The following is a 26144-nucleotide window of genomic DNA, read 5'->3' as shown; positions in this document are numbered from 1 at the left end:
AGAGAACGTGTTAACTATAAACAGTTTGTTTAAATGATGCATTTGAATGGTCCACCGAGCTTGGTCTTATGAATAGAGTTACGATAAAGCGCATTTTGTCGGCACTGGTATGAGAGAATAATAATAACAGGTTCTGGATATGTTTCATCCGTCCATTTCCCTTTACAGGAGAGCATTTTGAAACATACCTTCTAAATTTATCATGTATACATGTCATCGAGTTCAATAACTTTGTGATGGGAGTTTTTAAAATGTCAACGATCTGGTGAAATTATTCACGGACCATGTTTCGAACATTCGCAGTTGATAGAAAGTGTTTATATTTGAAGCGCTGGAGACATAAACATACTTTAGCTCAAACCATTTATTCCGAAGTAAAATGATTTAGGTTTTATTTACGTGGAATAAGCGGATCTGTATTGTTGAAAAACTATGAGATGGTGTTTATCGAATTGATCTTTAACCAAAGAAATGAATTTATTTTTCAAAAAGTTCGTACAGACCTCTGTATTTACGTTTTATTAAACTTTGGAAAATAATTAAGGTTAATTGTGGGGCTGTCTAAATTCGGATGGTTGACGGTTAACCTGGATGTAATTCCTTCCTCGCTTCTTCCAATTTCTTCTAACCAAGGTACCTGTAATGCTAGGTAAAGCAATCTAAGCAGCCAGTAGATGCGGGGTGTGGTACACTGCAGGGGAGGTGGAAATGACAGCTGGCTAGTTTGTGTACGTTGTTCTATTTTCAATCCCTTAGAAACCGTGGTTGCTAATGGTTGTTTGTTTTTATCAAACAAGCAAAAAATTTTCGCGCGTCGGTCAATAGTCCTCATTTTGCCGAGCAATTATCCTGAAAAAATAAGCAAGTTTTTCAAAATAATTATAATGTAACGTAATTTTAAACGTAAATCCTTTTAAATTTTAGAACTTGCAAATGCTACGATTGCGACCAGGAATACATCGATGGAGTTTTTTTTTCTCGTAGACCATTATAATCAAGCGCACCCCGAAAAACGCCCGTTTAACTGCTTGATCTTCGTCGCAAATCATTCCACCGGGAGGCCTTCTGGGAGAATATTCCCATATGAATCCGGACAATGACAGACGGAGGATATCGGTGAAAAATCCGGTCGAGCATTACCAGATACAAAAAGCCCGGGTTTAAAAGTTTACCCTTTGCCGGAGAAGCTTTTGGGCGAAATCAACCACAGTTGCGCACTTTCTAGTGCACACGGATCGGCTGATTGTTTGCGAGCACTACAAGATGTCGTTCCGAGCTTGGAGGACCATTTACTGGATGTACATAAGATTAAAGCATATATTGAAAGGCTTTGGCATCAAGACCTTCTTGAATATTACTGTGAAATTTTTCTAGTTTAAATGTGAAGAAGCATCAATAATAAAGTTCTGTAACTTGTCGAAAGATAAGGGGCCAAGTGGACTTAAATTTAATTACTCCAGACACTCTTTGTTGAGCTTTGTATATAGAAAATTTTAAAGATTGTATTAACCGTAGGCATTTGAGTTTGAGCTGAAACACAGACAGAGCTCAATTTGTAGACGAAAAGAGTCAAATGGTCTATCTGATTTCGATGCGTATGGCATTGTTGTGTTCCATTTATAACGAATTATTTGGAAGTGCTATAGCACAATAATACAAAGACTCCCTGGCTGATACACCCTGAGCAGATTTTGGAAGGAACTATTGTTGCTGTAGGGTAGGCGATTGGAATCTACCGTCAAACAATGTTTTCAATTTCATGGCATGCTAGTCTGTTTTATCACAACAAACTAGCCAGCTGTCATATGTGATTCCAATATGGCGGAATGAGCGATTTCACACATTGAACTACCTCCCTTCTAGATACCTTGCTTCTAACTTTGATTTTGAGGCGGTCCATTTATTAGTAAGGCAATATTTGGGATTTTTCAACCCCCCCTTTCTCCAGAATATGATTATATGTATGAAAATAAAGAAATACATTGTATGGCGTGTAAGAAATCTCAAACCCTCTTCCCCCCATAAACACTTACGTAATTAATGGACGACCCTGTACTGATTTCTAAGCTTTTACTTTTATTGTCGTTCTTGTTTGAATGCTGCAGACTGAGTGATCTTTGCGATTGCGGTTAGTTATCGACGATCGCGGTCGTTGAAGCATTTTTCCGCCCATCCATGTTCGCCCCATCATTGTCCCCTTTACACCACCCACAATGGCCGCTCATCCTTATCCTATAATTTAATGTTTTTTTGGTATGTTTTATTTTTAATAAATACGATACACTAAATCACGACAATCTTATCGATCCAAATCTTGCTCTAAACTGAGAACTATTCTTTGCACTTGAACATGTTTTGTTTTATCGTGTTCGAGAACTGCTTGCGTTACAAATTGTCTGTGCCTGGGAGGGAGGCACAGATACTACACATAAAATTTGAACCATTTTTTTTCCAAACTGCAAGATAACTCCAGTTTGCCAACGACAACCAAGGCAGGCTTGGGGAAAATCGCTAGTTTTCATTTGTTGTGTACCTTCGATCTTTCTGGACAAACATTGAAAAAGGGCCACAATTTTCTAGGCGTTTAATTTTCAGTTTTATTGAAAACAGTAAAAAGAGCCTCATTCCAATACGTTATATTCAATTAGAATAAACGGTGCTCTCGTGACGTTACTTTTGAATTTGCATGAATTGATTCTTATTCGATTTTTGCTACTTTTGTAGAAATGCAAAAATATGCATTGGCTCATTACGCGCTTTTTTCATGTTTGTCCATTGTTTAGGATCCGGGCTCACAGTGACAGTTCGTGACAGCAAAATCTCGGCTCACTGTGACGTAGAGAAATTTTGTATTGGTTTCTCCCTCCCAGGTCTGTGCTATTGATGGAAACGTTTCTTGAGTACCATCATCGGGGGTGACAATGAGTCAAAGCATGATCTGGTATATCTCTCCAAATGACTTAAAAAGGTGTTTTTCCGTTAACTCTGTTAATTTTTTGGTGGTCGTCTGGGCTTCTTATGAGTCTTTTTTGAGGAATCTTTCCCGATCATCATATAAACAAACGCAACATCGAACAATACCGCAAATTCTGTGGAAAATCATATAGAGCGCTGCATATGACGAGCCTAACCTCACTTATTTGACAGCTGCTGGTCCTGTTGTTTACGTTTCGGACTTAGTCGTTTTTTCCATCATTTTTTCATCTTCGCATTTCTATCACCAGCATGCTGATGGTGACGATTTTCCACGGTAGGAAGATAGAATAATACGTTTCGTGGGTATCTGTAGTGGATTTGACCTCTCTTCGTAGCAAACTTTCACGAAATTAAGAATGATTCGAAAAAAGTCAAAATTGATGCGTGACGTCACAGTGCAGTGGAGTATAGTCAGATGAAAGTTTAGATTAAGGGAATTCGACTAGGGTAGAAGCACCGGTATTGGCCAGTCTAGAATTAGATATTTTTTAATAATAAACGGGAAGTGCTACATGAACTGCAATGGAAAATATCGCAATTAATCAGAAACCTTTTTGTCGCATTGAAAATCCCGTGGGTCAATATAGGCCATCAAAACCAGTGTCGGCCAGATATTTATCCTCGGTTCTTAAATTGGCCAATCATATTGAGGCAACCGTTATGAGAGTGGCCAAATTAGGAATACTTTGGCCAGATTAGATGTATGGGAGGTAAGATTATATAAAAAAAATGGATTATTTCTCTTATTTTTTGAACCAATTCGGATGAGCATATGAATGCAGCTTTATCATGTGAATGTGATCTACTGAACAGAACATGTTTCAGGCTGATTTGCAATGTAAAACGGTGTATAACTTAATATGGCTACGGTTGGCGATATGACCAAACAGGTGCCTCTACCCTATAGAATAACACATGTCGGTTACACAGGTTTGGAAACAGCGCACATAAACAATGCATTAGAGCACCCCAAAACTAAAAATGGAAAGAAAAACGAACGCAATAATCAAAAGATGCTAAATTTAACGTGAAAGGTTCGAGCCCCACAATGGACAGAATAACAGATATGTTCACAGTACCATCAGCTTTAAGAAATACTTGATGGTCCAGATTGGAACAAGAACCGAATTGGACCAGATTCTCCTACTTATAATTTAGTTGCTGAGGTTACATTCATATACAGATGATCAAAGTATATAGAACTGAATATTGAAATAATAAACTTTACTCCGAGTAGGTACAACCTCTTGTTGAAAAACATTCCACCATAGACACTGTAAATATTTTTTCGAATTATTAATATTGAAAACTATAAAAGAAAGTTTTCATTTTTTGTGTATTTAGATTTATTATTTTTTCTCAATAACTTGTCATTGATGCTAAAATACAGTTATTCACGAATAAATCAGAGTTTCTCGTTTAAAAATATATGCTCAGTTGTCTGAAAATTATCACAATCTAAGCTTGACATAAAGCACCTTGCTAAATCTCCGACTAGAATCAATTGATTTGAAATATAATTCAAACCGATAAAAATGTCATCAACACAAATCTATTTTCACGACTTTCGTCAGAATTTTAGGATAGATTTACGCATATCAAATAGTCATATATTCAATCGTAGGTGGACTTCGTGGCCGTGCGGTTAGTGTTACGAAGCATTTAGCCGCATCGACTCAAGGAGTGTGGATTCAATTCCCGCTTCAGTCCGGAAAACTTTTCGTCAGGAAAATATTTCGCCTGCTCCGCGATCTAAAAATTCTTAAATCGTCTGAACCCATCCAGCAATGTTTTGCTAAATTTTTCTAAGCTGAGGTCTTAGTGAATCAAGTAGCTTAAATATCAGCAAACTCTGCTGATGGTGGGCAGAACTTTCTAAAAAAAAACAGCGGATCGAACTGAACATTTAGCAAAATGTTACTGATAAAGCCAGCACGGCAAAATTTTGCAAAAAAAAATGCTAGTTTTAGCGAAAACATATTGGTTTGTAGGGAATATAAATGTATATTTGTAACCACTAGCAAGCAACCAAATTGCTGAAATTTTAACAAGCTTTGCTGATGGTCAGCAAAATTTGCGGAACATTTAAACAAATCGAATGAATTTTCAACAAGAAAATGCTGAAAAAATAAAAAAAATCGGATTCTAGCGGAAAAAATTTGGTTTGTAAACAATAGCCATTTATGTTCGTTTGGCACTAACAAGCAATCCTATATTTCACTTAGATTAACCTTACACTCAAATAAAGATTTAAAAAAAAAAAAAAAAAAAACTTGAATTAACCCTTCCTATCTCACGAATTTGATCGATTTACGATTAATTTACGAAAAAAAGCGTAAATAAAAAAGTGCCTAAACAAACATTGTTGAAAAGGGCTAAATTTTTCGAAATTAGTTCGAAAAAAGTTGTTTTTAATTGTAAATTGGTTGTTTAATAAAAGTTTTATTATGAAAAGTTGGTTGAATTTTGAATCACACTGATGATTATAGAATCATATTCTAGCAGCTATTGCATAGCATTTATTTGACTCGGTTCATTTTGAGATCGTCGAAAATCAATGAAGCTTAGGAGCTATTATGGGAAAGAGAGCGATGAGGCTTGCTCAATTATACTTCTATGACAAATTGTACGAGAATTTCCACCTTTGGATAACTTGTTCCCTCGGAAGGCAGAACTCTGGAGAACCCTGCCCCACCTACCCAAGTTCGGTTACGACACTTTTAATCGGTCCATTCACAAGCCCGGTATTCATCGTAAAAGATGGTAAAATGCTCAAACGCGGCATTTTCGTCCATCTTGGGAAAACCACCCCGTTGCTGAACGATGTCGCGCGCGCGTTATGATTTCAGCATGGTGCGAAATGAGTCAGTTCCCCACTCAACCAGTTCGGTCCCACTTCCCACCACCGCACTCTGATTCACACTTCTTCAGGATAAAATGCAATACACACTTACTTATTATAGCGTTTTGTGGTTTAATCGGCTCGCGTTCTGTTTCGTCTCTTCCAGAGCACCATCAGCATCACCAGCTCCAGCAGCTTTCGTCATCGCCGACGTATTCGGTGCTCTCGATGGAATCTGTATCGCCCGTGTCGTCATCATCGGCAAGCCCCGCAGCCGACACTAGCAAATACTACGCGAGCAACTCTCCGTCCAGTGTCAGTAATATGTCCCCCAAATCAACAGCTAGTGATACGAGCTCCTTCAACATGCAGAATCTGAACATCTCCAACGCCTACCCGTACTTTGCCGAGACTCATCATCAGACGATGACAACCGGCGAAGAGGGTCAACTGCAGACCTTTACCTATAATGGTTAGGACCCGCCTTGTTACGATGAGGTTGTCCAACGGCTAATCAACTTATTTCTCATGCTTTCAGATCCAACCCAACCTCGAGTGGAGCTTTCGGTACCTCAGCTAACGATCGTTGAGCAACCGGTGGACAAATTCCGATTTCGATACCAATCGGAGATGCACGGAACCCATGGGTCCCTGATGGGGGTCCACACGGAGAAAAGCAAGAAAACTTTCCCCACCGTGCAACTGCATGGGTTCCAGGGCGAGGCCAAGATTCGGTGTTCGCTGTTCCAGGTGGACCCGAACCGGAGGGCTGCCCATTCGCATAATCTGGTGATCAAGAGTGGCGAGATCGATTTGAACGATCCGCATGACATCGATGTGAACGAAGAGTGCAACTATGTGGCCATGTTCCAGGGGATGGGCATCATACACACGGCCAAGAAGAACATCGCCGAGGAGTTGAGCAAGAAAATGAAGAAGCAACGGTCGGTGGAGATGAACCGGGAGCTGACCCTCAGGGAAGAGTACCAGTTGCAGAAGGAAGCGGCCGAAATGGCCAAGACGATGAATCTGAATCAGGTGTGCCTGTGCTTCCAGGCGTTCCAGGTGGATGCCTCGACCGGTCGGTGGGCGCAGCTCTGCGAACCGGTTTATTCCAATCCGATTAATAATATGAGTAAGCCTGTTCGGAAGACTCGGTGCGAATGAAGGGGAGTGTTGATTGAAATGTGATTTGTTTTACAGAGAGTGCCCTTACGGGGGAATTGAAGATCTGCCGGCTCAGTGCTACCGTGGGAAACGTTGACGGCGGCGAAGAGGTGTTCATGTTCGTTGAAAAAGTTTGCAAAAGTGAGTTGAATCTTCATCAAGTATATTAGGGTTACCAGCTGGTTGTGTTTTGAAATCAGCACTTACAACACAGATTTTGACGGCCTGATATTTTTGGTGTAAATTATGTTCCAAATATTTAACCATATTTCTCATTCAGGAAACTGAACATACATGTGAAAAGGTAAGCCTTATGAAACAACACGAATTTGAAAAGAAGCTACCTTAATCCATAGATAGATTTTTTCTATCTAGTCAAACACTTGAATGATGTGTGTTTCATTAGTGAAAATATGTTCAGTATATGTTTTTCCGAAGAAAAGACAACCCGTTAGTGTAAATATTTCACAACAAAATTCAACGAAATGTAATTGAATTTTCACTTTTAATCGTTGTATATTGTATATTGTGATTGTTAGAAGCACTTTCTCCAAATTTGTTCGCTGCTGATTCAAGATGAATGTATAAACTGTTAATTTTCTTTAAAATATGACTTTTCTGCTCTAAAGAGAATCATAACGTTTCCACAAATGCAGAAATTTGTTATCCAAAGGAAAAAAAAGCTGCGATACATAGATTGTTAGCTTTAGACAAAAAAACGCCCTTTTTATTTCTACTTCTAGAACAAGAAGTAACCACTAGGAAAAAACATAAAGACATATTGCTAATGACCCTCTCATATGAGTTTGAAATGATTTTCATTGCAGGTTTATAAAAAGATTTAGTGAGTGTAACTTATGTTCAATTTTGTACAGCTACAGTAGATTCTCCATAACTCGATATTCAAGGGACCATCGAATTATAGAATTTTCATGTTATAGAATATACCGACATAAAAAATCCCAAAATCAAAGGAACGAATTTCTGTTTTTTTCAATGCATTTATGATCACTTCTGTTCATATTATATTCTTAATAGTATTTTGAAAACTATTTTTCGAAAAAAAAAATCGATTTGCTGGAGATATCATGTTTTTAGTAACGATCAATATTTTTATTATCATGAAAAACCAACGTTCATTACATCTAGCAAGTATTTATACACCTCTAAACAAGAATTATTCCAAGATTCCCCGTATAAGAAGGAATTTTTAAGTAATCGATTCATGTAGAGAAATTTGCCTCTCACGTGACATTGGCCAATGGATATATCGAGTTATGGTAATATCGACTTATGGAGAACACGGTGTATGGAAATTTGAAGGGACCGAAAAAATCATCGAGTTATAGAATGTCGAGTTGTGGAGAGTCGACTGTACTCTTTTTTCCCAGTGGAATTTACTTTCATTTTATTCTGATTGTAGTGATTCATACCAAGAGCATTTAACAGGTTACTATTTTGTGTTTTTTAATCAAAATGATGTCAGAAGTTTATTTCTTTTGTCTATTATGCTTGCAGTGAACCCTGGTTCAGAGACTCCAAAGAAATCTTCAGAGGTTGTGGCAAATTTAACCTTAGATTCCTCGACGAAAAGCTTTAGGAAGCTTCTAATGATTTCGGCAGCTTCGGGAATACAGTTTTACATGATTTTTTTTTTCGTTCAAGAAAATCCACAAAGTTTTCTTCTTTAGCTTTACATAAAAGATTTACTGATTTTTTCAGACAAGAATTCCTAGAATTCTTGACCAGAAAACCCTAAGGGAAAAGCAGTTATTTTCAACCCACAAGAGTTCTGTGCCAATTTTCGGATTTCCATGCAATGCAGGCCAAAATCGTATGAATGGGTCGAAAATTGGTGCTGTTCCCCTACAAAAATTATTTCAAAAGTTGCTTCGTTGATTTTCCAGTTAATCTTCCCTTCATTTTCATATGCATTCCTTTGAAAATTCATCCACTGCTTCTTTTCAAAATTTTCCATTCAAATTGTTCCACAATCCCTAAACAACAGGCAACAACTAAAGGCATTCCTAGTGAACTTCTTCCAGAAATTTCTCCATAATTTCTTACAGCTCTTCCAAAAATTTATTTAGTCATTTCTCATGTAAAATCTCCATGGGATCTTCAAAAGTTCATTTAAGGTTTCACACCAGTGGAACAAATTACTTTTGGGATTTCGCCCGATGAAATTGTTTCAGAAAATTTCGCAGGATATTCTTCCGAGATTAGATTGATTTTTTTTTCAATAATTATTCTACCAATGTATCAAGAAAATTCTTCCAATGTATCATTCTACCAATGTATCAAGAAATCAGTAATTTCTTCAGAAGTTTTCGAAGAAATTTGTAGAAAAAATCCAGAATGAATTCTTTGAGGACTTTCTTAAGAATCTCATTGAAATAATTGTGGAGGAATTCTAGAAGAAATCTTGGCAGGAATTTCTGGAGGAATCTATGGCAAAAGTTCGAAGAACAAAAAAGGAGGGACAAAAGGTCGAATTTCATTTTCAAAGAAGGAAAAATTTCCCACCAAGCAAATCATTTTCGACCTTTTGTCCTTTCGTTCTCTTGTCTTTCGATCTTTTGTCCATAAACCATGCTCCTGTTAGGTGAGCGAAGGAATCAAGCTCAATCGTATGCGGATCGCGTTGTACAAGTGATATTCGTGTTCAGTAGAGGATGGATTACCAGCTGGTGAGCTCGTTTCATGTTTAGGACAACACATTTTTATCCTGTCAACATTACTCTTATGTAATTTTTAAACAAACTTTGGATGGTTCGTCACTTCATGCATGGAAATGCAGAGGTATTCTCGGTCCCTAGATGCAACGATCATTATACAATAACATTCTTTTCCCATCCCTACTAACTATAAGTACTTGGCCGGCGCCGTTATTGATCAATAATTCGAGATCTGCTAAAATGTGCATTTCGAGAATAAGCGGAAACTCCCATTCCTTATTCATTTGGATCATATTCATAATAAATTGCAACCATTGCACTATGAGCCAGGGACGCAATCTGGCGGGACAAAATTAATAACTTGGTAACGAAGCATTTCCGGCATTTGATGTCTTCGAAAAGGTTTTTTGTAACAACGAGGACCATCTGCTGATATAAATGAATAGTTCGTAATCAAGTTATTAATTTTGTCCCGCCAGATTGTGTCCCTGGCCCATAGTGCATTGACATGTACAGTCAGTTTGTGCTATTCATATGTATTCCTTCAAAAATTCATCCACTGCACCTGTCACGAGTTGTTCCAGAAATTGATCCAGGAATTATTCAACAATTCCGAAATAATCAGACATTTGTAATGAACTTCCTCTTGAATTGTTGAAGATTATCGACTGGAACTCAAGTTAACTTTCGGAATGGCTTTCTCAGTCTAGGGGTTATCGAAACGGGGAAGTTTTGAATTACTCGACGTTTCGGCCGGATTCATTTGGTCTTCATCAAGGGAAAAGGTGTTGATTGATTTTTAGCAAATTTAGCCGAAAGTAAGCTTCTTCCAGAACTTTTCCAGAATTTCATGCAGCTCTTCCAAAAATTGAGTATTTCTAATGTTAAATTACAATGGGTTCTTATGGGTTCTTCAAATGTTCATTTAAGATTTCACACCAGCGAAACAAATTTCTTCAAGGATTTTGGTCGATATTTTTATTGGAATATCTTAAGTAAATCTCGCAGGGTATTATTCAAAGATTTGATTGATGATTTTCCTCAATAACTTTTGTCGCAATTTATCAAGAAAATCCTACAAAATTTTCTCAACAAAATTCTCAGAAATTATTGTAGGCATCCATGCAGGATTTCATCCGGAACCTTTCATTCATTCGGACCTTCCTTAAAAAATATATTGAAATAATTTTGGAGGGATTCAAGAAGAAGTCTTTGAAGTAACTTAGAGAAATTTCTTCTTAAAATTGTGAAAAAATCCATAATTATATATTGGGAAATTGATTGAAAATTCACTGGATAAATTCCTTGAGCACTTTTTTGAAAGAATTTTAGTAAGAATTGGTTCTAGATTGGAATCTCTGAAGCATTGTAAGCGATTTTCGTGTTAAATTCCTGGGTGAGTTCTTGAAGGTATCTTGAACTAAATTCACGATTTATTTTTGGAATTCTCCAGGAAATGCTTAAAAAGAACAACTCAATAAACTCATGATAAAATCTTCAGAATAATATCTGAAAGAATTTTTTTAAAGAATACCTGAATTAATTTCTGATTCTGAAATTCAGGAAAAAAAATCGTGAAAAAACGTACAAGCAGTAATGATTGACCAAATGTCACCAGAAATTCTAAACATAGTTCTTATATTTGAAGAAATGTCTGCTCGAATTCTTAAAGAATACTTTTTAAAACTTTTAGCTCCTATAACTTCATATATCCTTGGTTCTTGTTTAATCTAACTTTGGATCCTGCTTGGTCTTTTGGCTTCATATGTTACTCTTTTTAAAGATACTCAAATGCAAACCCAAAGAATTTCACTGTATCTTCAGAAAATTGCGATTTGTGTATTTCCAAATGTTTATATGTCTAGCCCTGTTTGTCAAAATTATTGAACCATTTGCCTAGCTCTGTTCATGCGATGAGTAGATGAAACAAAGCGTTACAGAATGATATTATATTAAGTTCTGAAAAAAGTAGATGTTTGACAGTTTCATTACGCAACTGTTTTCAGCAAGCCTCGTTGGACAAATTTAAGACTCGTGTTGTAAAAATTATCATTCTCCAACTTTTTGTGTAAACTACTTTTACGCAACAAGTTGCAGAGTGATGATTTTTACAGCACGAATCGTAAATACATCCAACGAGACTAACCGAAATGTGTAATTACGATGACTGCTGTACTAATAGAGCTCAGTGTTCATTTGTGTACAATATTTTTTGCAGTTTTGTACAAGAACCACTTGGTGGTATCAGAAATCATATGGGAATGCATTCACCGTTATTTTGAAACATTTGAAAATGCTTGTGTAGTGGATAGTTACGCAACTCAAAACAGTTGCGTAAAGAAATATCATTGCGTAATAGTAATAACACAACTGATTGGAGTTGCGTAATGACATTGCGACACTGCATAATTCAGTGCAAAAATGTAGGTAGTTTAATGATGAGAAACTGTCTATTACGCCAATGAAAAACAGCCTATTATTACCATTTCTCATCGTAATATGCTGTTTTTAATACGCCATTATGTCATGAAACGGCCTTCTTTCTTGGACTGAATTATGCAATGTCGTAATAGTCATTACGCACCAGAAATCGTTTGTGTAGTGACTATTACGCAACGATTTTCCATTATGCAACTGTTTTTAACTGCGTAATGAATCATTACGCAACAATTTGCAGCAATGGCAAAATGATGGTGAATGCATTCTGATTTGATTCCTGATACCCTCAAATGGTCTTCTACTAAATTGCAAAAAAAAAATTGTACGTAACTCGATATTAGCAGCACTTGTAGCAGTTATCCTACTCGGCATGCCTCGTTGGATAAATGTACGATTCGTTGTCACTGTCTGACTCCGTAGCATACCAGCCTTCTTTTTGTCAACAAAAATAAACAACGGCCTACTTTTCCCACCAACAAAAACAGTATTGAAAATTGGTACTTCTAAGCAGTGCTTTTCAGTTCTATTTTTGGAGTTGGCAAATAAATATGAGTGTCTTCATCGAATCGCTCTGGATTTCTCAATGACAAGCTTCTGATTCTGGTCTCATGGTGGTCGAAAAAGTCGAAATTTAGCGTGACATAATTTGTGTACCATCCCTATGTTATGTTTAATTTTACGGGTATATTTAATATTACAAACTTTTACCAAAGAAAAAGTTTAGTATTTGAAATAGTTTATATGCTACTCATTAAAGTATTAAGATATCAGAAAAATCAAGCCTGGGGTAACAAAAATAAATTAGGGCGCTGCAAATCAAACTTAAACTCAGAACATATGCTTGTTCATAAGGACGGATGGTAACCCTAAATTAGATTGAATCGTGTTTTATAATTGACCATTTTACTTTCTATTCACAGATAACATCAAGATCCGGTTCTATGAACTGGACGAATACGATCAGGAGATCTGGCAGGACTGGGGTTCTTTCTCGGAAGCGGACGTCCACCATCAGTATGCCATCGCATTTAAAACACCTGCTTATCACAACAAAGACATCACCGAACCGGTGGAAGTGCTCATGCAGCTCTACCGGCCACGAGACAAATGCCAGAGCGAACCCGTCCCATTCAAATTCAAGCCCCGGTTCAACATATCTCGGAAGCGCCCGAGAGTCAGCTCCGGCTTACTTTCGAATGAGATTCCAACAGTGGTTCCCAACGAACCGGGATCGAGCCGACTTCCGTCGTTCCATCATCCGTTTTCCATGATGCCCCCAATGCAAGCGCCCATCGCCGAGGCCAGTGGTAGCAGCAGTAGCCACACCATCAGTAAAGAGTACAACAAATCCGGCATTATCCAGGAGATTTTGGACAGCCACATTCCGACCACAATTGCCGGCGATATATCGTTCAGCTCGAACGACTTCAAAGAATTCGTCAATTGCAACTCGGAAGGTAACTAGTGAATTGCGAACGAGCGCCCGGTCGAGATTAATTACCTCTCCCGCCTTTGCCTCGGTCCATTCTCTCACACATATATTACAGAATTACGCAAGCTAATAACGGAGATCGGGGAAGCGCAGGAGGAGTCCAAGCTGGAGACGGATGCGGTGTCGGTTGGTCACGTGGACGAGGCAGCGGCGCAGTTTGAGCGCACGCTAGAGCAGTACCTGGAGCACAACAGCCAAGCCAAGGACGTGGAGATTCTGAAGAAGATACTGGCCATCATACGGTTACTGTTCCGGAAGAACTACGACCAGTGCCGGGAACTTATCTCGGCCCTCTGGATGTCGGCCAACAAACTTAAAGCCAAGTGAGTAGCACACGATGAATCTAAATTACCGATTTTGTTTTTGCCGCGGAATTCGATTGGCTGTGATTGATTGGTGCCCGTTTTTCCGGTTTCTGACTGAACTTTCAGTTCTACTTAGGTATTACCCCACTGTCCATTGATTACGTAACGTAAAGGTTGAGCATCATTGGCATCCAATTGTCACGCTGTTTAACCGAATCCAATAAGTTTTTATTATTGGTAATTCCGCTCGTCTGAGGGCGTTACGTAGTTCATGGATGTTGCATCAGTATTCTCGAACCGGCTATCTCCAGTAGTACCAATCATGCTTCGTTAGTCTACCTCTTAAGTACAACGATGATAGTTTAGAAATCGATTGTTGCAACTCAAATCCTAAATGAGTGCTGCATGGTTTGATTGTAGTCAAACCTTGCCTTTTTTATTCAATTAACTTTACGCTACTTAAGATTTAAGATAGGCCATTTTTCCTGTACCGTTTTCTTGACAATAAATGTTTTTGTTTTCTTTGGGCTTATTTTTTTTCTACTAAACTATGAACATCTATTTGATTGAAGAATGTCGCACTCTTGCAAATATCTAATATTCGCGAGTATATCCAGCTTCGTTGACTTCGTTAGATGAATTGGCAATGAACAAGTTCAAACGATAAATCGTGCATAGGAAGGATTACTTCCAAATGGATAATTTGATCAAGAAATTAAAATTGAAATTTCTATGTTTCCCTCCAAGAAGCCCTCATCAATTATTCTGCAGGCTAAGAATGTATACCAAAAAAAAATACAGTCATCCTCATTGGGTAGTATTTAGAAAAGCACAGCTATTTCAAATGTTTTTTGTAATAAGGTTTTCCGAACATATAGCTGAAAGGAACACGACCTTTCGTGGCAGGATTTTTAGAATTATTTTTTAAATATAGGTTTTAAGGACCCCTATTCGCGTCTACGAAGCAAAGATTCCACAAAGCTTGCTTCCTTCAAAGGGCAAAATGCCCACTGGAAGCATTAACGTGTCGGTGTCTTTTTTACAAAAAAAAGCACTCGCACCAACGGAAAACCCCGTAAGGAACTGTCATCGTGTGAGTGAAAAAAAAGCAAAATTATCTCTCCTTGTTTTTCTCACAGAAAACCGAAGAAAACATCAGCAGCTTCGTATTCGCGAATAGGTTGGATAAAAATTCATTGGTACGTCTCAAGCATGCTCAAACACCTGGGATTTCCGAAATGTCCGGTTTCAATCTGACTCAAGAGCTGAACACAGCAGTTTGTCGAGTGTTCAATGCCTACAAAGAAACATACTCATGGAAAGGAATCAGTGTTCCTACGAAAAAAAACTGGATCAAAGGGGAAAAAGGCAAACTGGCACTTGAAGCAGAATTCAGTCGTTGCCAAAAGCGTGCAAGGGTCTTGTATAACCGTGTTTTTACGAAACACGATGCACTTTGATCGATGATAAAACATACGTCAAACTCGATTTTAATCTGCTTCCCTGCCAAAAGTTTTACTTCGCGACTGAAGGAAGGGCTGTACCGTGAAGATTAAAGAGGAAAATAACCATCATTTTTTTTCTCAAAATTGAAGCAATGTTCAAGAAAATCTATCATTGCATTACACTTGCTACCAGCATTGTTATGATAGATTTTCATGAGAATTTCGTTAAATTGGAACGAAAAAAAAAAATTTTTTTCGTTTTTGATGATTGCTGATGATGCCATCATCAATAATTCTTGGACCTCCAGTTTATGAATCCACGCAAGTTCACGAAGAAGGCCATGATTTGTGTAGTGATTTGAGTTTTTGGCCTGAGAACGGAACTATTTGTCACATCGTCGACGATGAAATCCCAAGTTTATATGGAAGAATGTATGAAAACGGGTGTTCTGCCGTTTCGCAAATATAGGCACACAATCATTTTGTGGCCCGATAAGTCCAGGTGCAACTCTTCTAAGGTGGTTCTGGAATGATATGCTGTCAACAAGATCGATATTGTTCCTAAGCTAATGAATCCTCCTTGAGTTGAATGGAATTTCAACCAATCCAAAAATACTGGTCAATTTTAAAGCAACGACTTAGATGAAGCGGCGAGCAGTCAAGACCATCCAGTAAATGTAGGCATAATGGAAGAAATGAGCTGTTTCATTGTCCGTTTCCACTGTGTGGGCGCTGATAGGACCAAGGGTGGAACTGGCGGCTATTTACTGCTACCCCAACGTGTCGCTGGTTCTAAAAAGTAAACAACCATACAAAATTCCGACCAAACAATGGTGAAGGCGTAATCAATTTTCTAGAAAACATCCATTTTGGGAATTAAGCCGAATTTGCTGATCAAATTGCCAACAGCGCACTGCAGTAGCACGTAGCAAATAACTGCTTGCAAACAAAATCTTACAAGTGCATTGATTACCTGGAATTTTGCGAATAATAGTTTTTACTTTTCCGCGTTAAGCCTTAAAACTGGTTCTGGACTTAGGTTGGCGGCTTTTTAATTTTACTCCCATTTGACAGCCGCCCTCCACCCTTGGATAGGACCCATCAAGAAGAGGGTTCAAATTTTTTATCACATTCATGAAATGTGTCCATCTAATGCTGTAACTGGAATACCAAAATCTCATCAGTTTATCGATTTTAAAGTAGCATATGGTAGCTGGAAATTTAAAGGGTGTTATGAGGAGGATTGGGTTTAATAGCTGAAGTACTTTCTTACAAGATCCGATCAATTTGTCTATCTCGCTGATGACAGGGATATTTTTGATAGTATATTTGAAAGTAGATATGTACATCCACATGAAGCATGAATCAACAAAAATAGGATGGGTAGAACCAGGTAGAACTGAACACGAGAAGGTTCATCTAGAAAAAACAGCTTCATAATAGACTACGATGGGGTGAAGAAAGAGCTCGTTTACCTCGGATCCTTGCTGATGGTGAATAACAATGTTAGGCGTGAATTACGACGTTTCATCTATCGGCTCCAGAAGAATCGGCGGAAGAAAGCGATTCGTCAACACAGCAAATCAACCATGTACAAAACGCTCGGTAGATCGGTAACAGTCTACGGGAACGAAGCGTGTGCTACACTTGAGGAGAACCTGGAAGTACTACTTCTAGTGTCGTATGTTTAGGATCGGTGCGTAGCTTCATGCAATGAACCTTGAATCTTCACGACAAGCCTAGCACCCTGAAGGTGGCAATAACTGGGAAGATACATCAGGCAGGACATGTTGCTAGAATGCAAGATGTCAACAACTACCATACAAACATGCTAGATCTGTACAAACCCCTGCCTCTGATACGTAGGGATCAAAAAGGCCTGAAGCAAGCAAGAAGAGTCGATCAGGTGTAATATTTGACAAATGCATGGCACACCCAAGAATAAAGAGAGGCAGCTGTGAATTGAGTTTTAGATCGTGGAGTTGTTAACGATATTCGTATGACGGAAAACTAATCGTGATTTGAATAGTTTTTGAGATAATTAAATTATTCTGTCGGTAGAAAGGTAAACAAAATAAATGAGATTGAGTGCGGCCGTGACCGATAATTGCGTTTTATTGAATACACCAGACCTTCAGAAGTACTTGTTGGATCGATTGGAAAGCTGTTTACTTTCATTTTTGAGAAGCTCAACCGAGATCTCGTAGTTCCCTGATAGACTTCACAACGCTTTAAAATTCTTTAGTGCACTTAAAGTCTTTTGAACATCAACTATTTGCCCGGCACTCCGCATAACACCTTCTAGCGTAATAGGCACGAAAGTCCATCACCTTGTCGTAGTCCCCGGTGGAATTCGAACGAACTGAAGTGTTCGCCTGAAACCTTTACACAATTTTGCTCTAATCAGTCTTCCCAGGAAAGCTGTTCTCGTCCTTGATTTTCCATAGCTCTACATGGTCGATACTATCGTATTCCGCTTTGAAATCGATGTAAAGGTGATGCGTTGGGACCTGGTATTCACGACATTTTTGGAGGATTAGCCGTACAGTAAAGATCTGGTCTGTTGTCGATCGGCCGTCAACGAAGCCGGCTTGATAACTTTCAGCGATCTCGTTTACTACAGATGACAGTAGACGGAAAATGATCTGGGATAACACTTTGTAGGCCACGTTTAGGATGGTGATGGCTCGGAAGTTCTCACAATCTGACTTGTCGCCTTTCTTGTAGATGGGGCATATTACACCTTCCTTCCACTCCTCCGGTAGCTGTTATGTATCCCAGATTGTGCCTATCAGCCGGTGCAGGCAAATGGCCAACCTCTGCGGGTCTATCTTTATGAGTTCAGCACCCAAACTATCCTTACTGACAGCTTTATTGTTCTTGAGTTGGCGAATGGCATCCTTAACCTCCCTCAAATAGGGGGGGGTCCCGTAGCCTCGAGGTTACGCTTTCTCTTCGCAAGCGGAAGGTCATGGGTTCGATTCCCAATCCCCCCACACAAAAACATCGTCCAGCCACCAGAAGACGCCGCACGAAGGACCGTGTATTGAGGAAGAACACATCCATCCTTCGTCAGTATCGGATGGTGACTGAGACACACTGACCCTCTTTGTAGGCTGTTGCCTCACACGACACATAAACATGGCAAAATGAATCACCGCACACCAATGGACTTCGATATGGATATGGATTGGACCAACGACAGCACTCTCCTCTACCTGCTCGGTATGAGAGTAATAGCAATAAGAACTATAAATAGATTCTGTATATGATACTCGGCATAGTAGTGGCCAAGTGCACAGAGTGCCTAACAAATAAAAAATAAGGAAAAAAAAACCTCCCTCAAAGTGAGGGCTGGTTGCTTTCCATCGTCAGCAATACTGGCAAATACATTTTTTCCGTTCCGTTCCGTTTCTTCATCGCCTGTGCCCTCAGCGCCATTCAGGTGTTCGTCGAAAGGCTACTTTCACCTTTCGATCCCCTCACGCTTGTCCGTTAAGATGCTCCCATCCTTATCTCTGCACATCTCGGCACGCGACACGAAGCTGTTGCGGGATGTGTTGAGCTTCTGATATAACATCCGTGTTCATTGCGACTGGTTCAGGTGTTCCGTCTCCTCGCACTCTATTTCGTCCAGGCGTAGTTTTTTCTCTAGGAAAAGGTGAGTCTGCTGTTGCCGTTATCGTCTATTGGCGATCAAAAGTGAGGTTAGGTTGCGAAAGTTTTTCAAATTGAAATGAATATTTACGGTTCCTGTGCCTTAAATTGCAAAAATCTTGTCAAAAAAAATGATTGTGGTGATTTGCCTTCGAAAGTTATCACTAGTTTGATTAAGATGCACTAATCCCTATTCTAGAAGAGCGCAATCTACGCATTTTAGCTTTGCGTTAGAACACCAATAACGTTCCACCGAATCCGTTCTGCCTACATTTCTCGTCAAACCAATCGATCCGTCGACTTCATCTCACGTAGCCGACGTTGCAAGCTGCATCATGATGAGCTGCATCATGATGACTGCTTGCACTGTACTCCAGCAGTCCTCAAGCTTGATACCTCCTAGCGTCTCTGGAATCACAACTAGGCTGTCACCTGTCTGTAGGAATCCATAAAGTAAATAATTAAAACAAACAATTCACACATAAGCACTACTTTTATTCATCTTTTTTTTCTTTTTTTTCAACCATCACTTTCACTCCAATAGCACCTCACTCTCTTAACCACATCCTTTTCAAAACTGAAGTCAATCGTGCGTCGTTCTAAGCATCCATCCACCAGCGCATCTTTTTGCCTCTCTCGTTCATTCATATTTTTCTATCCCTCTTGCTCTCCTTCTACGTACACGTTCAAGAAAGCTCAACCGCCGTCGAAGCATCGGATCGTCTGTTGCAGAATCCTACTTACTGAATCTACACTCTACTAAAATTCCATCGAGTGAATCTGAATTGTTTTTTATTATTTAATTATATTTAATTATTCTTCCTACACTGTCAACATCTACAGTATTGAACAAAACATTTGCATCTTTTTCGATTCGGCTATCAGATTTTAAGATAAATAGTTTTGAAATTTTCGTCGAAAATTTCACTTTAGTCAAATCGTTTTGAAGCATCGATGCTTCACAACATCGAGGATTGGGACCCACAAGCTATTTGACATCTTCAGAAACATTGATTCTTCAACTGTCCTGACTATACTGTGCAGCTACGATGCGATTCAATATTTTGCTACAACGAGATATTGATCTAAGTTGATAATAAGGTCTCGAAAGGTCTTGACATCTTTGACATTTGAGAAATATCACACCACAACCAACACGGGGTCTGTTTCGGGAGCCGGCGTTGCTAGGTGTATTTGTGGATCTTCATATGTGCGAAAAAGTTACTAATGAGTGCCATCTTTGCATTAGAGAAGGTCAAAAGTCGCAGATCGTTACATTTCGTTGGCGCATAAATGCTAATCACTATACTACCGTGAATCGCAAGTCAGTCCCATCTGCATTTTCGGCAAAATTGAGTGGAGTTCAGTTTCCAACATATATTCTTATGTTTTTTCAGCTGCATTAATGAGATAATAAAATTTGTTCGCGAAAAATAGGAAAAAACAGCAAGTCAAATTGTCCCATGATGAAAAGTAAGCGCATATCAGTCCCACTACAGATTTCCGCATCGTGTAACACAAAAACGATCGAGGCTACTTCATCGGGGAAGGGCTGTGCTCATGCACTTCGTCGGTCTCAGCATCTAGCTGTTTTGCTAGTTCTCTACGACATTTCTACGGTGTCTCTGCGACTACTCGTTTTGTCCAATTGGCGGTTGAAGATCTCGCCAGGGCTTTGGACACCTTTCTGTGCGACGACACATACTTCCCTTGGGCTGGCCTCGCGTCAGAGCCCTGTTGAACTTCCATTGGAGGCTCATGTGCACTTCGTTGCTCTACGACGACTCGTTCTCCGCTGCTGCTATTCAAGCTCTCCTTGATGACAAGTTGGATGCCGAGGTCGTTCCAGCAATTCCGGTTGGAGGATGACTTCCGGTTCACTGGCGTCCCGATAGCTCAAACCGGTGATACGCTACGTACTACTCAGATTAGTCCCCGGCAGTGGATCTATCATACTCCGACGAAGATTTCTTCGGCGGCGGAAGATCTCCCGAACCGATGCTATCCGGGCAGATGCCGAGGTCGGTCCTGTGATTCCGGTGGAGGGAAACTTCCGGTTCACAGGCGCCCCGATGACCATTTGCCGATGTTGTTTCGCGAATCACTCAGCTAGATCCCGGCGGTGGACTCAGCCTACTCCGACTCGACGTTGGTAGGCCAAGTGCCGGGGTCGGTTTCGGTTGGAGGATGACTTCCGGTTTGCATGCGCCCCGATGACTTATTAATATTACGCTACGCCCGCTCTTTTCGGTCTAGTCCCGACGGAGGATCTAGCCTACTCCGATCGTGACCCAGAGCGCTCTGATCTTCACGCCATCCTCCATTACAGGAACGACATAACCGCATTCCAAGTGCTTTCATGCTGGCACATGTCCTGCATGATGTTGTCCGGATTTAGGACGCTTGCGGTTTCTGGCATCATCTCGCTTCGTATATCCCTGAATCGAGGGCAGTCGGATATAACATGCTCCGGAGTCTCCTCGATATTTGGGCAGGCCGGACAATGTGGAGACTCTGCGTGTCCGAATCGATGCAGATATTTCTGGACGCATCCATGACCTGACAAAAACTGGGTCAGAAAGAAGTTTACTTCTCCATGTTCCCTCGTCGTCCACACCGATACTTTAGAAATTAGTCTGTGCGTCCACCTTCCTTTCCCCGATTTATTTCACTCCTGCTGCCACCTCGCCATTGTATCCATACTGATGGTATTCCTCACATTAATTGTGTCTCTTTGGTGGAAGCATGCTATGTCCTCAACCAGGGTGATGCAGATGGGGATCATTCCAGCGATAACGCACACTGTCTTCGACGATATAGTGCGGTAGGCACTCGCCACCCGTATAGCCATGAGCCGGAACGTACCTGCCAGCTACTCTTGGTTACGTTGGTTCCCAACGCTGCAGCCCCAGCCTGGATTCCGTACCTCAGTATGGACGATGATACGGTCGCCAGAAGACGCCTCGTACTGCTTCTTGGTCCTCCAATGTTGGGCAAGATCTTAGCTACAGTGTTAGCTGCTTTCACTGCCTTTTTGGCAGGCATAGTCTACGTGGCTGTTGAAGTTTAGTTTAGTCTGTTGTCGACCATTATTCCAAGGTGCTTTATAGAGCGCTTCGATGAGATTGCATGTCCTCCGCCGTTGATCTCGAGCTGCTGCACCGTCTTACAGTTGCTGACCAGCACCACCTCCGTTTTGTGATGAGCCAACTGCAGCTTGACACCAGTCATCCACGATTCAATAATGTCTAGTGATTCCGCCGTCAGCATCTCCACCCTCTCTGCAGTCTCGCCAGTTATCGCAAGAACGACGTCATCTGCTAACCTGACGATCTCGATTCCATTCGGAAAAGTGTCAAGGTTAACACTCCATTATACATCATATTCCACAGAGGTGGGCCAAGTTTGGATCCCTGTGGAACTCCCATCGCTACTTCGATTAACATCCGTCCCTGGGTTGTGTCGTAGACCAGTTCCCGGTTCTGAAAGTAACTTTGCAGAACTTTACACAGATATTCGAGAACCCGCATTCTGTGTAGGGCTGCAGCGATAGCCTCCCAACTGGCGCTGTTGAACGCGTTGTTGACGTCTATTGTTACTACTGCGCAGTATCGATTGGCTCTCCTCTAATACTTGGACGCTTTCTCCGCGCACGCGATGACTGCCTGAGTAGCATCCACTGTTGAAGTCTTTTTACGGAATCCGTTCTCGCCTTCGGTGTAGATCGTCAGCCTGCATATTGTAGATCCAGCAAGCATATTGGTCTATATGAAGCAGGATCTCCTGGCGGTTTCCCGGTTTTGGCATGATAGATGTTGTATGTTTTTTTGAGAACGGTACAGCTGGTCTTTCTGGTCACTCTGCGGTAAACGTGGTACTTGGATGAAGGATTTGCAATGGGATTCCTGGCTCGGAATCTACGTTTTTCAATTATGCGCCAGGGCATTTCCTCAATTTTTGTCACATTAATCTCACGCGGGTTTAATTAAAGTTCTCACGTTTTAAGACATGACTTTCCAATCGTTGTTCTTTTGGCAGCGTGAGGTCTCAATCCGGTAAAATCTATTTTTTCTGTTTTTGGTAGGTGAGAAGTCTTCGACTGGCGGCCCAACCAAAGTTGCGTTTTAGTATCTATTAAACATAGACTGCAGTCCTTTAGTGAAAATCCACTCAATATTTAACTACTTGCGCTTTCATTCATGTTTCTCGAAATCCTACTTCCACCTTTCGATTATATTAAATTCGTCTTCCAAGATGCTTTCATCCTTTTTCTGTACACCTTGACTAATAGCACTAGGCCTACCTGCGCCCTTATTCAAATATTCATCAAAATCCTGATTCTACCTTTCGAACACCTTAAAATCGTCCACTAAGATGCTTTTATCCTATTCCTGTACACTTCGGCTCGTAGCACTATGCCGCACTATGCTAATTTCAAGCGACCATGCGATATTCTCGACGTCGACTCGAAAGAAACAAAATGCTCGAGAGCATCGAAGTGCTAATTTACTGGCATCTGTCGTGCTCACAAGTAAGCGATGTTAAAGCTGTTCGTGATCGTGTTCGGAGCTGATTAGAATCAATTTCGTTAAAATAAAGCTATTTCCACTCCGAGATTTTTAATTTTCAGCGGTATTTTACTACAAATTGATAATTTACTGTCAATTTGATGATATATTCTTCATCTGTCTGGCAAAACCATCTTGTTCGTTTGCTCGCGAGTAAAACTTCGCAAACTTTTTGCTATTCTTTATGGCATGATCTCCGAGCAAACGTGCGAACGTACTCACACCAAGCTTTTTCGCGAGTATGTCCTGCTTGCTTTGCATTGGTTTACACTCGTGAGTTGCTTCGCGATGCGAACATTTGCACCATAACGGATTGTTTTGGGAGCAGTTTAACCATCACCAAGAAGTGGTGGAGAACATCAAACAACGTGTTACTTTTGTAATTCTTGTGGACAATCTGATCGCTTATTTTTTTTAGAATCTAGACGTGAATGTGATTCTTTGCGAACTCGAGCGATAATTATTGACATTAATTTATTCCTTTTCGAATCCCTTCCCCAGCTGTCTACACATGGCGATTGAACGACGCAACATCACAATTGCCTGCAAGCTCGTTGAACTCCTGCAGGACCACCACCTCCTGGACATGCTTGATCTGTTCAACGAACGCAACGAAACCGCCCTGCATCTGGCTGTTTCGGCCAATCTCGTTGAGGTCGTCGACGTACTGCTCCTGACCGGTTCCCGAATCAGCTACTGTGACAGTCGGGGGAACTCCGCTCTGCATCGGGCCGTCTATGAGAACGCCTTGGACAGTTTGAACGTGCTGTTGGGTCATTGCAAACGGAACGGGTTCCGGCTGGATTCGACCAACGACGATGGATTTACGGCGCTGCATTTGGCGGTGATGTGTAAAAATCTGAAGGCCACGAAGGTTCTCCTGGATCGGGGCGCTTCGTACGTGCTGCGTGATCTTAAGCACGGAAACAACATTCTTCATATTGCCGTGGAGAGCGTAAGTACCTAATCATTGGTGACATTTCTACATAGATGAATTTCTAATCCACAATTAATTTCAACAGGATTCTTTGGACATGGTCAACTTCATTCTTGAGGGTGTAGACAAGACGTTAGCTGATGAACCGAACAATGCAGGTTACACGCCACTTCAGCTGGCTAACGCAAGGCACCTGGCAAACGCGAACAACAAACTGATTGTCCGCGAATTGCTTCGATATAATCCAAGTGGAGTACTAGAAAAAGAACATCTCACCGAAGAAGAAGACGACGATCAAGAACAGGAAGAGAACCTTCCCCCGAACAGCGATTCGCAGTCCGAAACCGTGCTCGAGTCGATGAATGTGAGCTGTAATAGAGTAGAGGTGATACGGTTACTGGAGGACTATTCACCTCCGAATGATGAACCAAAGCTAACACCGCTGGAGAACGTTCCGTACAACAGCACCCTGGAAGATGGCTCCGTATATCTGTTTGACGAAGTATGCTTGTCCCATCTGTGTGGTCTCTTGAACCGAAAGAACCTTTGGCGAGAGGTTGGGTCGCTTCTGGACTTCAACTCATTCTTCATGATCTGGGAAACGTCGGTGAATCCCGCAGGGATGTTGCTGAACTACTTTGAGGTGAGCATTGCAACTTCTTTAATCTTCGACGGGAAATTTCATAATTTATTCTTTACAGATGCAAAAAGTGAAACTCGAGCACTTGATCGATGTGCTGCAAGCGTTGGACCAAAAAGAAGCCATTCACTACATCGACGAGATGATTTGTCGGCAGATGAAGTGATAACCGGGAGAACCGACCGAAAACGAATCCCAGCACGCTCAAGTGCTACCCCTCCCCCCATATGTGAGAGATTTGATTCTCCATTCCAGTGCTAGTGATTGAATAGAAGTTAAGATTTTTATATACTATTATTTCAGATTTTATAAACTTACTTAAAGTAACTCCGGACGTACAAATATCCAAACGTTTAACGAATATATTTTTATTAAAATTTAGTTGTGTGATTTTACTTTAGCTTAAGGGAATGGATAGTAAGTTAATAATGACAGACTGTTCCAATTGCTAGGGCAGGCATTTCCCCGAATGCCATCACCCCAAATGCTTTATCCCGATTGTACTACTAGCTCGAATTCCATCACCTTGCATGCTATTTCCCCGAATTTACAATTGACATACACGCAGCAAACTGGACTTTCGAATTTCATAAATTTTGCCTTATGAAAGATGGAACGATTATCGCAATACGAACGCTTTATGTATCGTTCTAGCATCACCCTACTTCAAGGCGTCGATAGGCGCGGGGTGTACGCACGAGCCTATCGATCGCTAAGTCCTTGGTTCGATTCCAGGTTGCCGCGATAATTATTTTTGTTTTCAAATATCGGTTTCATAAGGCAAATTTATGAATTTTATCCCGATTTCTTGTGGCGAATTTTCAAAAGGGGTTCCTATGTTTATGTTTATGTTGAATCTATGGTGGAATCGTTGTTCCAGCTGGTGGTGGAATCTATGAAGAAGGCAATCTATGAAGGAGTCAATGGAGATTCCAGCAGGAACTCCTCCTCAGTAGAGATTTTCCTGGGGTATTCTTTGGAATAATCCTGGAGGAACT

The 26144-nt window shown here is 40.5% G+C and overlaps 1 protein-coding gene and 1 long non-coding RNA gene across 3 annotated transcripts in view; one reads left to right on the top strand and one right to left on the bottom strand.

The window, feature by feature from the left end:
* Window positions 1-25527, top strand: part of LOC5569427 (nuclear factor NF-kappa-B p110 subunit) — an 81169-nt gene extending 55642 nt beyond the window's left edge. For both annotated transcript variants that reach the window (XM_001658467.3, XM_021841875.1), the window contains exons 2-9: window positions 5985-6290; window positions 6357-6953; window positions 7022-7126; window positions 13023-13559; window positions 13650-13917; window positions 24071-24524; window positions 24592-25149; window positions 25208-25527. In XM_001658467.3, coding sequence (XP_001658517.2) covers window positions 5985-6290; window positions 6357-6953; window positions 7022-7126; window positions 13023-13559; window positions 13650-13917; window positions 24071-24524; window positions 24592-25149; window positions 25208-25312 — 2930 coding nt within the window. In that variant the 3' untranslated portion in view covers window positions 25313-25527. The remainder of the gene's footprint in view (window positions 1-5984; window positions 6291-6356; window positions 6954-7021; window positions 7127-13022; window positions 13560-13649; window positions 13918-24070; window positions 24525-24591; window positions 25150-25207) is intronic.
* LOC110675894 lies at window positions 250-16649 on the bottom strand. Its single transcript, XR_002499894.1, has 4 exons — window positions 16087-16649; window positions 5883-5886; window positions 2754-2756; window positions 250-262 (listed from the first exon to the last, which is right to left on the bottom strand). It is a non-coding gene; the product is annotated as an uncharacterized LOC110675894 (long non-coding RNA).
* Window positions 25528-26144: the final 617 nt, after the last annotated feature.

Source organism: Aedes aegypti, chromosome 2 (assembly GCF_002204515.2).
Source record: "Aedes aegypti strain LVP_AGWG chromosome 2, AaegL5.0 Primary Assembly, whole genome shotgun sequence".
In the NCBI taxonomy this organism is placed as follows: Eukaryota; Metazoa; Arthropoda; class Insecta; order Diptera; family Culicidae; genus Aedes; species Aedes aegypti.
This window is presented reverse-complemented; position numbering and strand designations above follow the sequence as displayed.